This window comes from Alternaria postmessia (assembly GCF_024291825.1).
Source record: "Alternaria postmessia strain BMP 2775 chromosome Unknown scaffold_154, whole genome shotgun sequence".
Taxonomy (NCBI): domain Eukaryota; kingdom Fungi; phylum Ascomycota; class Dothideomycetes; order Pleosporales; family Pleosporaceae; genus Alternaria; species Alternaria postmessia.
The window spans coordinates 1-14649 of record NW_026260227.1 but is presented as its reverse complement, the minus strand read 5'-3'; the positions used below and the strand labels follow the sequence as shown (position 1 = coordinate 14649).

At 51.6% G+C, this 14649-nt stretch overlaps 5 protein-coding genes across 5 annotated transcripts; 1 reads left to right on the top strand and 4 right to left on the bottom strand.

Moving 5' to 3' along the window:
• Positions 1-9: 9 nt before the first annotated feature.
• J4E82_010942 (uncharacterized protein) lies at positions 10-1124 on the top strand (the record flags this gene model as incomplete). Its single annotated transcript, XM_051737152.1, has 2 exons — positions 10-12; positions 60-1124. The coding sequence occupies 2 exons, from the start codon at positions 10-12 to the stop codon at positions 1122-1124; spliced, it is 1068 nt and encodes a 355-aa protein (XP_051583085.1).
• A 477-nt stretch (positions 1125-1601) lies between these two features.
• J4E82_010941 (uncharacterized protein) lies at positions 1602-2396 on the bottom strand (the record flags this gene model as incomplete). Its single annotated transcript, XM_051737151.1, has 4 exons — positions 1602-1987; positions 2126-2195; positions 2261-2293; positions 2346-2396. The coding sequence occupies 4 exons, from the start codon at positions 2394-2396 to the stop codon at positions 1602-1604; spliced, it is 540 nt and encodes a 179-aa protein (XP_051583084.1).
• Positions 2397-2792: 396 nt separating this feature from the next.
• Positions 2793-3206, bottom strand: J4E82_010940 (uncharacterized protein; the record flags this gene model as incomplete). The annotated part of the gene is made up of 2 exons (XM_051737150.1): positions 2793-3100; positions 3152-3206. The coding sequence occupies 2 exons, from the start codon at positions 3204-3206 to the stop codon at positions 2793-2795; spliced, it is 363 nt and encodes a 120-aa protein (XP_051583083.1).
• A 1261-nt stretch (positions 3207-4467) lies between these two features.
• On the bottom strand, positions 4468-5838 carry J4E82_010939 (uncharacterized protein; the record flags this gene model as incomplete). Its single annotated transcript, XM_051737149.1, has 4 exons — positions 4468-4824; positions 4877-5227; positions 5282-5577; positions 5628-5838. The coding sequence occupies 4 exons, from the start codon at positions 5836-5838 to the stop codon at positions 4468-4470; spliced, it is 1215 nt and encodes a 404-aa protein (XP_051583082.1).
• Positions 5839-6620: 782 nt separating this feature from the next.
• Positions 6621-11062, bottom strand: J4E82_010938 (uncharacterized protein; the record flags this gene model as incomplete). The annotated part of the gene is made up of 3 exons (XM_051737148.1): positions 6621-10647; positions 10701-10997; positions 11058-11062. 3 exons carry the CDS (start codon positions 11060-11062, stop codon positions 6621-6623), a joined length of 4329 nt encoding a protein of 1442 aa, XP_051583081.1.
• Positions 11063-14649: the final 3587 nt, after the last annotated feature.

Here is a 14649-nt window from a genome sequence, read left to right as displayed (position 1 = left end):
TACGCCAAAATGGTAAGAGCGACCCCACCACCTTCTCTATCTCAACTCACCACGTACAGTTCAACCCAAACTTTTACGACCAAGACGATCCCATGGCCATGTATCAGTCCTTAGCCGCTCGCCGCGGCGGCGCTCCTAGGCGTTTTGACGAGTACTTCCGATGCTATCCCATCGTTATGTTGCCTGGCCCGGAGCGCCACGAGGCAAACCACGGCGGCAAAGTGTTCCTCCCTCCTAGCGCTCTCGACAAGCTCACCAGACTGCACATCTCATATCCTATGATCTTCGAGCTCATAAACGGCAAGGCAGATGGAAAGAAATCACATGCAGGTGTATTGGAGTTCATAGCGGAAGAGGGCAAGATCTACCTGCCATACTGGCTCATGGAGACGCTCCAGCTGGAACCTGGCGACCTGCTACAAGTAAAATCGACAGATATACCGCTCGGCTCCTTCATCAAGCTACAACCCCAAGACTCTTCCTTCCTCGAAATCTCCGATCCCAAAGCCGTTCTCGAGAATGCATTCCGGAACTTCTCTTGCCTCACTGTAGGCGACATATTCACCTTCTCGTACAACGACAACGTATACAGTATAGCCGTATTGGAAGCCAAGCCAGAGCACTCAAGCAAGGCCGTCTGCACCATCGAGACCGATCTATCAGTCGACTTCGCTCCACCAGTAGGCTACCAAGAGCCGCAGAGAACGAGTGGCACAAGCACACCGCGCAGCGTCATGGCCGGCAAGGGCGGCACACTTCACGCCCACGGCACCATGGCAGAGGCGATCAACTACGCCGCCATTGCCCCATCGTCCACAACTGCCGCAAATGGGGCCAAAGCCACATCCTCGAATTTCCTCACCACCGGCCACAAGCTGCTCAAGAAAGGCAGCAAGGCGCCTACACCCCAAGCCTCCACACCCGTCGCAGGACAATCATCGAACCCGCCTCCTACGGTACGGCGTACCAATGGCCCGCAGCCGCTCAGGCTACCGCCCAACAAACTGTTCTTTGGGTACGAGATCAAGCCGCTCAAGGGCAAGGAGGAGGAAGGCGAGCAGAAGGAATCGAAACACTTTGAGGGTGCCGGGCAGTCGCTGCGCAAGAAGAAGGGTGATAAATGAGGCAGATACCCATAGTGACGATGGGCGTTTCGGAAGCTCCAGAGAGTAGCATTGTATGGCGCAGATAAAGGATACTGAGATCGTATGGCGTAGGGCGTTTGATACCTATGATGAGAGCTATGAACGGAACTAATACAGCTCATTTTGTACCTGTTCTCTGCTCTGTTTTGCTACCGTGATGCAAATGCTAATGTCAGTTCGGACAGACACTCCCAACACGCAAAGAAAGTTATATCAATCGCCCATGATTTTATTATTTGTATTTTATCGCAACGAAGGTATTGCTCGCTGCACTTTTTGTGCAATCAGCCCTGCACCAAGTTCTTTGGAACAGGGCTGAGAGACGAATACTTCTAGGAGAAGACGTCACTTCTCCATTCCGAATGTTCCACTGCAATCCGGAAATGTAAACATGTCCCGCACCGAACGAAAGACAGATCAGTCAATCGAAGGAGAGAGGGAAAAAGAAGGGAGGGTCTAAACCATCTCTTCAACCGGCTCCTCCTTGACACGCTTAGCCATGGGGATGTAGTCTTCCTCAACCTCAACATCTTCCTCGCCATCCTCCTCAACGCTCTCCTTGTCCACGCTCTTCTCCTTGACCTCAGCTTTCGGTTTCCTACCTCTCGGCTTCTTGCTCGGTGTCTTTACCTCCTCCCCGCCACCCTCTCCAGATCCGTCGTCGAAACCACCGTCTGCCTTCCTCTTAGGCGTGCCTGTTTTGGGAGTGCTGTTCTTAGAAGCCTTCTTCGCACTGTGTCCCGCGCCGCCTTCGGGGAGTTCCCAGGAGAGCTCGAGGTACAGGTCGCGTTGTTTGACGCGGAGGGCGGAGATGCGGTTGCGGATGCTGCCAGTTGAGGTTCCTGGGAAGGAAGAATTAGCTTGAGAGCTTAAGGATTGGGGCTTGGCGGAAGGGTTTACAGAATGAATGGGCTGGGGAGTCAGAGGGAAGGTTGGAAAAGAGTGGTTAGAGGTAGGACGCGGTTGGGGGAGGGGCTCACCAGGGAATGCAGAAGATAACTGGGGATACTCGTCTGGCTTGACCCAGCGGCCTTGCGTCAGAAGGAGGAGCTACAAGAACTCGTCAGTTATCATGTTGTGGTTGGTTGGACGTATCGCTCGAAATGAGGCGTTACCTTCGCGTCGTTGGGACCTTCCCATTTGAAGGGCTAGGGTGATTATTAGTTCATGGTCGAGAAAGGTTGGAGAAGATAAACGTACACCGCCAGTATCTCCAACATCGCCGTTGGCGACAGATTTCTTGGGCGGCATGGTGATTGTTGGGTCTTACAGCTGTGGAATGTTGAGAAACGTTGGTGTGTTTGGCTCAAATGATATTCGAGTAAGAGAGAAAAAGAGTAGTGGAAAGAGTGTCTTGAGAGACTGACAAAGTGAAGGGTTATATATCTCTCATGAAGAACGCGGAAGGCAGCAGGTGCAAAGAGCCTGGATAGAGGAGAGGTGAGAGTGATATCTTGATTTGGGTCGGTTGGGCACGGTCACCTTCACCTTGCAGTTTACGAGACAGGAGGGAAACACGGTATGATGACATTGAGAATTGACATTCCAGCGTAGTCAAACTTTGCAGATGACGCAAGCGTTCGATACTCCCAATTTGCCATATATTCGGTGCATTCCCATCTCAGATGTTGTCATAATGGAAGTTCATCAGCAGCCACAGAACGCCTCCAAAGGTACACCATCAACCATGTCCTCGACTTTGATCTCCTTCTTGACAGTCTCTTTCTTAGGCTTGCGAGCGCGCGGCTTCTTGGTGGGGGATTCGGCCTCAGCATCACCACCCTCATCGCTCTTCTCAGCGGCAGCAGTACGCTTCTTTGGGGACTTGGTAGGTGTCTTAGTAGGAGTCTCAGTGGCACCATCGGGTAGTGTCCAGCCGAGCTCCTCCATACATGCACGCTGCTCCTTGCGCATCTTGACGAAACGTTGGCGAATCGCGTTCCAGTTGGTGCCGGCTGAGCTTGGATTAGTATAAATGAGTTCTTAATCAAGGGGATAAAACTTACGAGGCAAGGCATCAACGAGCTTGTGATAGTCGTCCGTGGTGATGGTGCGTCCCATGGTCAGCAACAAGAGCTTTGGATTTGATTAGACAAGTGTGCAACCGCGGGACGAGTGACTGGCTTACTTTGCGCTCATGATCTGCGGTCCAGCTGAACTTCTGTATGCATATTAGGCTTGGTAGAAGTGATGGTGGTATTGGGTCGTACTCACGCCATCACCGCCAGCCTCAGCACCTTAATCTGCGATCTTCTTCTTAGGAGGCATCGCAGTTGTCGTAGACGGATTGACTTGGAAGCGTATCTGAGAAGATGTCTGTTAGAACTTGTGAGCCGATTGTTGACCTTGAGAACTGGGGCTGAAGAGGTGAGTTTGGTATCAGAAGAGTTCAGGAAAGCGGCAGCAAGATAAGGCTCTGGGACACGAGGATAGGTGAGAGTGAGTTGCCGGGCAACGCGACCATGCCGACAGGCGAGGAACAAATGCGCCTTCACCGTACGTTCAGTGGGAGAACGCTACCGCGAAAACATCCTGGTACTTGGAACACTGTCACAAGAGCATAGTAGCTGAACATACACAAAGGGATGCACGAAGTTCATCAAGTGATGCAGCCGCACTTCCAGTGTACCCGTTCAAACACGTGCGTCACTACTACGGTCAAAAAGAAACCTCCTCATCTCGCCCATTCAACCCTCCTACCACAGTAAAATCTAGGAAACCTTGAAAACACTGACGCTGCAGTTTGGTCGAAGTATCATGGCGTATCTCACATATCTCGGCGGTCTTTTTCCAGCCCTGACCGATAAATTCAGCCAACGAAGCGATGCATACTCACGTATGACGAATGCCAGACAAGATCTCGAAACTACCTTCGGAAAAGGAGCTAAGTCATCTAGACAATTTGAACCGAGCCTGCGTACGACGCCATTGCCAATCGCGTCTCAAGACAGTCATAGTAATCGTGGAAGTGCCTATGAGAACGCCAGTGTCGATGCGCCTGACGGCAAGGATAGAGTGTCCAAAACTACCAAACTACCTATCGATGAAATCGCAGACAAGTAAGGAGAAAGCATGCGATTACGATGAACGCAATGAAGATTACGATCTTGTAAATCTTTAGAGAAACGAGAGCATAGTATCCATAACAACACACTGAAGGGTGTTAGGGACGAGTGGATATGGAAATACGATATGAGAAGCTTAAACAGCAATCGAGACAATACACAAGTCGTGGCAACCGTGGCGTCTGTACCGCCAGGATAGTATTAAGATATATACATTAAGATGCCCCCCACACACACAACACTCATCAGCAACCCATCTACGCCGCACATTGTCCCGGCCCACCAAAGCCATTAGGAAGCGACCCAGCAGCCCCAACGAAGATCGCGCCATTACCCTTTCCATTCGGACATAGGTCGCTTGGTGTTCCTAGCCCTGATTTTGGGACAGAGTACATGCACATGCTTCCGTATGCCCACCACTGAGTGCAGCCCTGTGGATCGCTGAAGCAAGCCAGACAGCACTCGGTGGCGGTTTTGCTGCTTGGACCATCCTTCAACGTACCGGGCTGAACGGCTTGGATGCCGTATACGTCGGCTGTTTGCTGTGGGCAGAGTGTCTGCGTGCTGGTGCTGGTGATGGTTGTAGCAACGGTAGTTGTGGCTGTAGAAGTTTCCTGTTCAAGGTTAGTCAATCATACCTCATGAAAAACGTGAGGGTGTACGTACAGTGACAATAGGTGTTACAGTAGTATAGTCCGTGATAGTGAGCGTCGTAGAGATGACTGCCGTCACGGTCTTCGCTGTGGGGGTAACGCTGACGATGGTGGTAGCTGTCGCGCGGGCGGCGGTCGCAGTTCGAGTTTGCGTCTTTGTTACAGTCGTTGTCTTACATATGGACACAGTCTTTGCTGGAGGTGCAGGCCAGACCTTGGTGCATGCTGGACAGATCAGATTGTTCGCTACACCCTTCAGCCATGATGGCGGGCTGACGTGACGGGCCTTAAGAGTTGGAGCACTGGGGAAGTTTAAGGTAGTTGACTGGGTAAGAATCGTGGTTGCTGCTGAAGTGATGGTGATCTAGAGAGAATTGTTAGGCTTGGAACCTCAGCGGATGAAGTGCTGGAAGCTTACTGTTTGAACATCTGAGACGGTGGTAGGTGCATCGGTAACAGTTGTCGTTGCTGTCTCCGAGATCGTGGTCGTCTGCAGTACCGTGGAATCTGCTGGCACTTCGCCGGTCGCCGTCAGAGTTATAGTGGCTGGTGCGGGAACGACCGAGCTTGTGACGGTCACAAGCTTTGTGAAAGTCTTCAAGTTGGTCTGCGTCACCGGCTTCTGTGGCTGATATGCCGGGCAGAAGCCTTTACAAAAGCCATACCCATTGTGGTTTCTCAGGAGCTTCGCAACCACATCTTGGTTCACTTGGTCTGACGCAATAGTCAGCGACGGATTTCGACAGGATTGAAGCTTGACTTACAGGTACGCTTCTCAATAGCACTTTCTCCGTGCTCGTCAACGTGCTCGACAATCACCTTGTTTGTCTCCGGGTCCTTGTAGGCAATCTCGAATGGACCGGTGCCCTTCAGTTCCGGGAAGACCTCAAGTGCGTGCGCTTCCTCAGCGACAACATTCTTGGTGATGAAGACCGCAAGGGCGAATAGTACGCTAGTGGGCTTGAAGTGAACCATGGCTGCCGCTAATCAAGAAGAAAGCTGGAGTGAGCAGCATTGTTCAACAGCAGAGAACTGACAGGTTAAGTATCCGGTAACCCCCTGAAAGTTCTTTGACCATCACGAACATTTTCGCTATGCATACCATCCCTAAACAGCAAGCCCGAAAGCGCACATGCATTGCCAGCCTTGCAGAACTGCAGTTTGAATCAGCCAGCGTCGTCAACCGACGCCGTGGCTTGAGAATACTAGCTGAAGAGAGCCGAAAACAAAACTTTTGGACTTGCGTCTGGATGCCAGTTCACCAGGCACGGTGCATGTGGGTAGGGGTTACTAGTCCAATGTCTTCTGGTAGATCGTGGGGAAGTATGTCAGCCTCGCGTAAGCTAGCCTTTTTCGGGGCTACCTAGCCAACGTGGCTTGCATCTGGACGCATTGCTTAACTGTATCTTGATGATGGCTTCGAATCGCCTAACGATATTTTGACGACAATTTCCACTTCGAGTACACCCTTGTTGTAGTTCATGACCCTATGCTCACGCGGCAGAGACTTATCAAGACGATTTACAGGGGAGAAACTGCCTGGCCAATGAGCGCATCGTGTCATTCCGCTCTTGCAGCCTTGTTGTTGGCCCAGCCTTGCGGCGACGCCGAGAACAAATTATACGTCAAAACTCCACAACATATCTATTCCTCTATTCAAAAAGCTCGACAAAAATCTTATACACATTACATGCTAAACGCCTCTCTACACAGTTTTTTCTTCTCTCCCTCAACTCGCCGCATAACATCACGACGACTTACATCCTCATATTCTCCTGTATAACCTTATACTCCTTCCTCTTCTTCTGCATCCCCTGGCCCCCAAACTTGACTTTGGCAACCCCAATCCATTTGCTCAACCCAGGGAACAACATGTTCTCACCCAGATACGCCATGGCAAAGTTGCCCAGTCCCAACGCCATGATAAAAACCTTGAACGGCGTGTCAAGGAAGGTAAGTTCCATAGCACTCATAACCCACGCCGCAGGATCAAACAGCATGTACAGCGTAATAGCCAAGGTAACAAAAATAGTCGTGACAAACGGCAAGTTGCGCGACATGGGTTCGCGATACGGTTTACCCACGCTGAGAACGACAGCGGAGAAAATGTATTGGAAACAAGAAGTCAGGAACAGCGCCGTATTTTGCGAGTTGAGCGAGTTGCTGTGGTTCTTGTCAATGACGGGCGGCATGTACCATTCCTGCTTCTGCACAAAGTGGAAAGCGAGGTACTGGACCAGTATGCACAACACCATTTGACCAAGCAGCGGCGTAAGCACCTTTCTGCTCACGAGATTTGCGGTAGGGCGTTTCCGGGATAAGACGGGGTAGGCGCCGGACCAGCCCATAAAGATGGCAATGGGCAGGATGAGAAGCAGGTCGATGAAGAGGAATTGGAAGTCGCCGAGGTTGGATGCACTCGCATACAAGAAACTGACCGAGCAAAACTGTATGGCGGAGTAGAGAGACATGTACTTGAAGCAGCTGAAACTGGTAACAAGCGCTGCACGTCCTTCCTTGATAACTTGAGGCACACAGCTGATGTCGAACTGTCGGGAGGTAAAAGGCGCGGCGACCGAGGCTTCGGCTTCCGACAACGAGATACCTACGTCTGCTGCTTTGAGCGCACCACAGTCGTTTGCACCGTCACCGCAGAAACCAACGCAGTAGTCTATGCTCTGTAGTTTCTCAACCAGTTCGTGTTTTTCATCGGGGCTCATGCGGGCAAAGACTTGGCCGCAGACAAGCATCTCCCTAAGCGTAGATTCCGAGGCGAAATCTACGATCCAGCGGAAGACGTCGCCGGAGACGGCCAGGCTGTAGTTGCGGAGGTTGGAGATGTCGTAGGGAAGAGATACGTCGGCCTCTGGTGGCGGTGGTAAGGGCTTCAGTGTGTTGTCGTCGAGCTTAAAGACAGGGTCGTCTACGCTTTCCCAGCTCAGCTTCGATAGTGCTGTTCGAGAGTCACCTTCTTCGAAGTGCGGGACGAAGCAGTGCGCTGTTTTGTTGATGAGGCCGCACTCGCGGGCTACGCTGATGGCGGTCAGGATGTTGTCACCAGTGCACATGACCTTGCGGATGTTTGCGCGTTCGAGCTCTTCGATGACGGGGGCGGTGCTGTCTTTGAGCTTGTTCTCGAAGATGATGAAACCGACAAAGTCCAAGTTGCTCTCTGCTTCTTCACGCTTCATCTTCTGTGTCTTGAGCCAGTTGAGCTTGGGGATCGTCTTTGTTGCGCAGGCAATAACACGGAATCCACGGTGGGTGTAGAAGGCTAGAAGCTCCTCGTAATCGGTGGGAAAGCGTCCAGGTCGGCAGATCTCCTTCATGACTTCGGGCGCGCCCTTGACGTACACCTGTCCGCTCTTTGAACCAAACTGTCGGACGATAACACTAGCTCTTCGTAGCTGGGAGACGAACTCGAATGCCTTCAGTACACCAAGCTCGACCTGCTTCCTGTTGGCCTCGTCTTCAACATCGTCGACGTCGTACTCTCGGCCTGGTGGTGGTCGAGCGACAGACGGGGATAGCTTCTGCTCATCGTCATCACCACCGTTGCCAGCCTTCTGTTCTCCCTCCTCGTAGCTCCAGCCGGTAAAGTCGAACATTTTGACGTCGAGTGGGTCGCCCACTAGCTCATCATCGATCTTACGAAGTGAGTGACAGGTGGCCATGGTGTATAGGATAGTCTTGTGTGCCAGGTATTCTACGGTTGGGTCGCGGTCGTGCTGGGATGCGGGAAGGATGTCATAGGCGTCTGGAAGGAGCTCGCTGAACCTGTTCCTGGGTCGCTCGACTACGCGAACTCCCAAGACATCGAGACCCTCCTCGGTGAGCGTTCCAGTCTTGTCGAAGCAAACTACATCCAGCTTACCACCCACGTTGACTCGCTGCGGGCTGATACAGAAGATCTGCTTCTGCTTTAAGCGTGACAGGGCGAAGCTAGTACCAATGGTGAGCGTGGCCGGCAGCGCAGGAGGAACGACAATGGTGATGAGATCGAGAGCTCGTACAACGATCAAGTGCCATGCGAGACCCAGATGTACAAAGTTGATGAAAGATGCGACGAAGCCAATCATGGCAATAAACGCCATGACAGAGATGTACCGGAAAGAGTCGCGGTAGAACTTGAAACCTGAGGGCTTGGGGAAGAGCATAGATCGGACCAACGCGCCCTTGGTGGTGTTGAAACCAGTGCGCACAACCATGGCCAATGCAGCAGCCTCATCATCAACGTGATCTTCATGTGGTCTGCGAGCCCTGATGATCTTGGTTCCACTGAACAGCATGTGTCGCGCAACCTCTGGGTGAACAGCCGATGCACTGAGGTCAAGCAAATCCAGGGCGTGGTTTGACATGGGAATCTTGGAAACAGGAATCGACTCGCCAGTCAGCATACTCTCATTAACGATACAGTCTCCAGAGAGCAACAGACTGTCGCAGGGGAACAAGGCAAGCGAAGGGTCGGTGACTTCGTAGACATCTCCGGGTACAAGCTCCGCAGAGTCGACGTGAGTCCAGAAGCCGCTGCGTAGTACACGGACTTCGCACTCGAACTTTGAAACTTCACGTAGCCGCTTCATGGAAGCCTTTGTCTCGACGAGCGTGGTGACAATACTGACTGCCGAGATGATGAAGATAGCACAAGCATAGTAGTAGTACTCGTCCATGGACCAGAGGATCAGACTGGCAATCTGGAAGACGTAGAATGGATGGAAGACCTCATCGACCAAAAGCTGACCGATGGTCTTCTCGGCGATGTCGATCAGGTTCTTTCCAAAGACAAGTTCGCGGTAGTCGCGTTCGTCGTTGTCAAGACCCTCGCGCAGAGCCGAGACTTCGGTCCAGGTGGGATCCTTCCAGGTGTTTGCGAGCACGAACTTGTCTTTGATGGGGTGGTATACGAAGCGGATATAGCGGTAGTCCAAGCATCTCAGCTCGCCAATGAGCGGGTCATCCTCTTCATCCCATTCCCTCGGGCGTCCCTTTTCAGGGTCGCCGAATACAGTTGATAGCGAGCGTCCGTAGATCTGCTTGCTGACGCTCTGTACCGCGAATTCTCCCCACTGGTTTTCGGTGACGATCCAGTCGCACTCCTTAAGCGGTGTGGTCTTTCCGATTATGGCGACCCTCCATCGTGGCAGCCATCTGAACAGAAGCCAGCCTAGGCCCAGAGTCGCCATGCAAAGGAGCGCATACAGCGCATAGCCGAAGGGAGACGTCTTGAAGCCGGCGATGACGATGGTAAGATCCTCGGTCATGATGTAGATCTTCTGGTTGGACCTGCGCCCTCTCCAGTCGATACCTGAGCCTGTGCTGCCCGCTGAGGATTTCCTTCGCAGCAACGGCCTCTCAGAGGACTTCCTGCTGCTACTTGATTTCCGGCGCGAAGGCGTCGGTGATTGCGATGAGTGGGACGATGTGCCCGCCTCGAGGTCTTCCAATTCCGACACGGTATAACCATTGTCGTACGTGCTCTCTCCGTCCTCCAAGATTGCGCTATCCTCGTCCTCACCCTCTGAATCCTGCTCTTCATCGTAGAAAGCGAAACTCGTCAGACTGGCGCTCGAGTCGGCGCGCGACCGTCGGTGGCGGAAGCCGGATACGCTCGTGGGGACGCTTTCGCTCATGGGACCGGAGAAGACCTGGATTTTTGGCGTCAGCTGCTGGCCAGGCTTCCTTCCACGAGGGTTGTAGGCAGGGCGGGAAGGAGGAGGGAGAGGCATGGGCCCGAGTTCGTATACCTCATCTTGGGCCATCTCGACATCTTCCATGAAGCTTGCCCTGGTGTCGCCATTAGTCGCGCCTTGGAGCTGAGCTGGCCGTGTCACACGTACTCGCTCAGGTGGGAGCCACGGCGGTACATGGCGCTCATTCGGCGCGGTCGCCGCCTCTCGGGGCTTTCGTTGTCTGCCATGGCGACTTTTGTGGATTTTGGTCGTTGGCTATCGGGCCATGGTATCGAGTTGGGAAACACGAAGATTTCCTGTCGCGTCGGTTCGGGCGAGCCAGCCAGATAGGCCGTGCGGTGTATGACGTTGGAGCTAGTCAGGGATCTGTCGCCGTTCCTGGTGCTTGCATCCGGCCCAACACCAGCAGCAATGAAGAACAACCTCAGGCATGCGGCTGTCGCACTATAAGGAGTGCACACGATGAGATCACGGCTAACAACAGAGTAGTTAGAAGTTGCTAACCGCATATCGTGGCGCCACGAGATCTTACAAGCCACCTCGATGATTGGCTCTGCTACACCGTTCGCTCAGCCTCGTAGCATGCAGGTCGTTGGTGAACATGCGTGTTGTAGCCTGCTCAACCATCTACCCTACCTTCTGTTTGTCTCTCGTGCGTCTTCTCCCATCCCTATCTCCATGGTTTCTCGATCTCATGGCTCTCTTCGATGACCACAGTGTCCGCAAACACGTGTATGAAGCGCTAGAGAGTTCGCAACACATCAGGCTCATCATACTACACCCAGCCTCGTCTGCAGATTTGCCTTTGAACTTTACTTTCCACCAAGCTAGACTGTCAGAGCTCGAAGGTCGCTACGAAGCCATATCATACACATGGGGCCAGCCAAATCTGACATATCCTCTTTACGTGAGCGATGGCACACACATACTAGTCACAGAGAATCTCGATCGGGCATTGCGGTATCTGCGTTGGAGTCACAAAGACCGGACCCTGTGGGCGGACGCCGCATGTATCAACCAAGCCGATGATGTGGAAAAAGGGACACAGATTCCTCTCATGATACATATTTTCCGGAACGCCGAGACAGTTCTGGCCTGGCTCGACCCAGGGTCTGCGGTTAGTCGTTTTCAGAACCTAGGGTCAACTCTGGAAAAGATGGGGAATATGTCTCGAAAAAGAAGGCATGATATGCCTACTCTGAATTCTCGGATAATCGCGAAAACTATTGAAAAAGAGATTATTGCTCCGATTTTGGAACTCTTCGAGGAAGTGACTGAATTGCTCCGCCTCCCTTGGTTCACCAGGCGTTGGATCGTACAAGAAGTTGTTTTCAATCCAGAGGTCCGTCTAATCTACGGTGATGTCGAACTTTCCTGGGCTCGTTTCGTAGTTACTATGACAATCCTATCAGCCCTGCCACGGGACAACCCCTTACCAAAATTTTGGAGCGCCGTCACAGAGATAGCACGGCTATGGAGGTATTATTCGCTATTCGAACATTTCTCACGCCTTAGTGAGTCTTACGAAACCGACATCGTAAAGCTGCTGGGTGACTTTGATCAACATGAATGTACGGATCCTCGTGATCGGATTTTCGCCCTATACAACATGGCATCCAACCTGCGACCATCCATTGCAACTTTACATCATCGGGACGTTCTCATGAAAATCGATTATTCCTTGGATCTTCGGCAAACCTATGAGGCCTTCGCACTCGCTTGTATGAGGGCTGGGAAGCTGAGGGCGATCATCGGAGCTGTACTTTCACGTCAGCACTCCGCTAGACCACATGGTTGGGCGTCTTGGGTGCCCGACTGGCGTGTGAACTCGTTACAGCCAATTACCCTGCCAGAGCGTGTAAAGTTCGGTATGCCCCCCCAAGCTGAAGAATGGTCCACATGTGTCATTCGCATGGAGGTCAAAGCTCCGGAGTATCTCATGGATGAGCGATATACAGCTTACCCCATCATAATGGAAAAAGCTGCTGGAGATACCTTGCCCAAGCAATATCCAAACCTTTATACAAAAATCGCCAGGACGAATACTGACGAGGATCTCACATCTCTTTTTGGTATGGTCCGGTATATGGTACAACAACACGATTCCGAATCCGAATTTGACTTGTGTTCGGTGCTGGAACTACTGCAGCGTAGGCGGAACGAGCCTTATGATGCCCTTTCACAACGCTTACACTCACTGGATCTTGATGCTCTTGAGCCCGCATTAAGCACGTTTATCAGACAAGGCGAAAACATGTTCTCATTCGAGATGCCTGGCGTCAAAAGGCGATCTGTCGGTTTTGGCAATACGCATCTTGAGGTTGGGGACAAACTTGTTCCGCTTTTCGAAACAGATGAAATAAGGAGAGACAGTACCTTCTCACATTTGGGAGTTCAGAAGTTCAAGATGGTACTCATAGTACGACGTGCCGGTACAATCAACACAAGACCCAGTCCAGATACGATATACCGCCTCATCGGTAGTGGCTATGTCTACGATATGGCGGCCTTTGAGGATAAGAGACGTCACTTGCGCTACAAAAACTTTAGTAATGGCTTCCGAACATTATATCTTGCTTAAGTATCTTCAGGCCGTGATTAGTAGTGACCTAGATTGCTGTTTTGATGAGCTGGAATTAATGAGTTGCACATATGATTTGGATGTATATCAGCACGAGCAAAGTAGACATTTGAGAGGCTGGTGAGCAGTTGAGCATGTGAAGACAACGTCGTCAAGCTAAGGGGTAATTCGCGGCTTTGACTGGACATGAACGAATTGGAGCATCGCACCTGTTCAAATTGCAGAACTCTTTACTCTACGATTTCGATTTCACGTGGGATCCTACAACAAGTTGGACCAGCCGGAGTGCGAGCTTTGGTGAAAGAAGCACGATGTCGAGCGAACAGGAGTACGAGTACCTAGAGAAAATCTTACGAGTGACGCACTCAATGTGACGCGTGCGACTACTTAGGTAGTTGATGCGGATCAGGGCTGAAAACAGGGTGATTTTGGTGCCAAGGTTGGGTCTTGGCCGCTCACCCGTGACTTCTGCCTTCTTACTATGTTTTCGTGGACTCTTGACCCTTAACCTTCAATAACGATTACACCAAACGTAACTCAAAAGAATCTACTATGGCATTACATAACGATGAAAGGAAAAAGATAGCATGTAAGGAGTTTTTGAACAATTTTACCACTGGCCCCGACCCAATATGGGGCTTCTACGTCTACGCCACCTATACGCGCCCACAGGAGCAAAAAGAGGCCAATTCTGATCAGAACAGCTCCTCGGACAAAACAGCGGGTATGCTCCTCGTCCACGGTATTACGAGAGCGACTAATGCGCTGGAGAAGTGGTTGACGACAACACTTATTTCCAAAACCTACTAGACAAATTCCACGACCTCGCAACCGAAAACCTGCGCGACTCTTACCCCCGTAAAATACAACCAACGCATAATAGATGCCCTACGTCTTGTCCCTGCAGATATCATGCCCAACGCGTCGCTCTCCGAGGTATGCACTCATTTCCGCATACACCATGCTCGGATATTCGATTCCGAGAGGCGGTATGAGCCTGGCTACCAGGAGGCATACGACGAAGAAGGCCTGATGGGTCCAAAATATGAATAGTGTATGGTCATCGATGACGAGGCATTAGAGAACTTTGATGCAGATGACGATTACCACACATTTGCTAAGCTGCTGGATGGGGAGTATGTGACGATGAAGAAGCCGGTGGCGCTTAATGCGAAATATAGGGATGACACGGGGGGGGGCACAACGGAATGGATGGTTCAAGTTCTCCGCCGGTACGCTCAGGGAAGTGTTCGAAGTGGTGCATACCGGATCATTTACGACGTATTTCAATGGAGAAGATGAACTACTTGATTTTTGACGTATCAATTGTTGGTTGTTTTTAGTTGCAAGATTCATTTGCAGGTTTATGGAGCGAATGCGGGCACCGTTCACCAGAGTTGCTATCAGTCAATCAGTCAGTTGTCAGTTCATCTTTGCGGTTCAAACTGTCAGTCTGGAGGTAGTGAACTGACCTGATTGACTGCCAAGACATTTTTTAGAATCGCGAACTGAGAC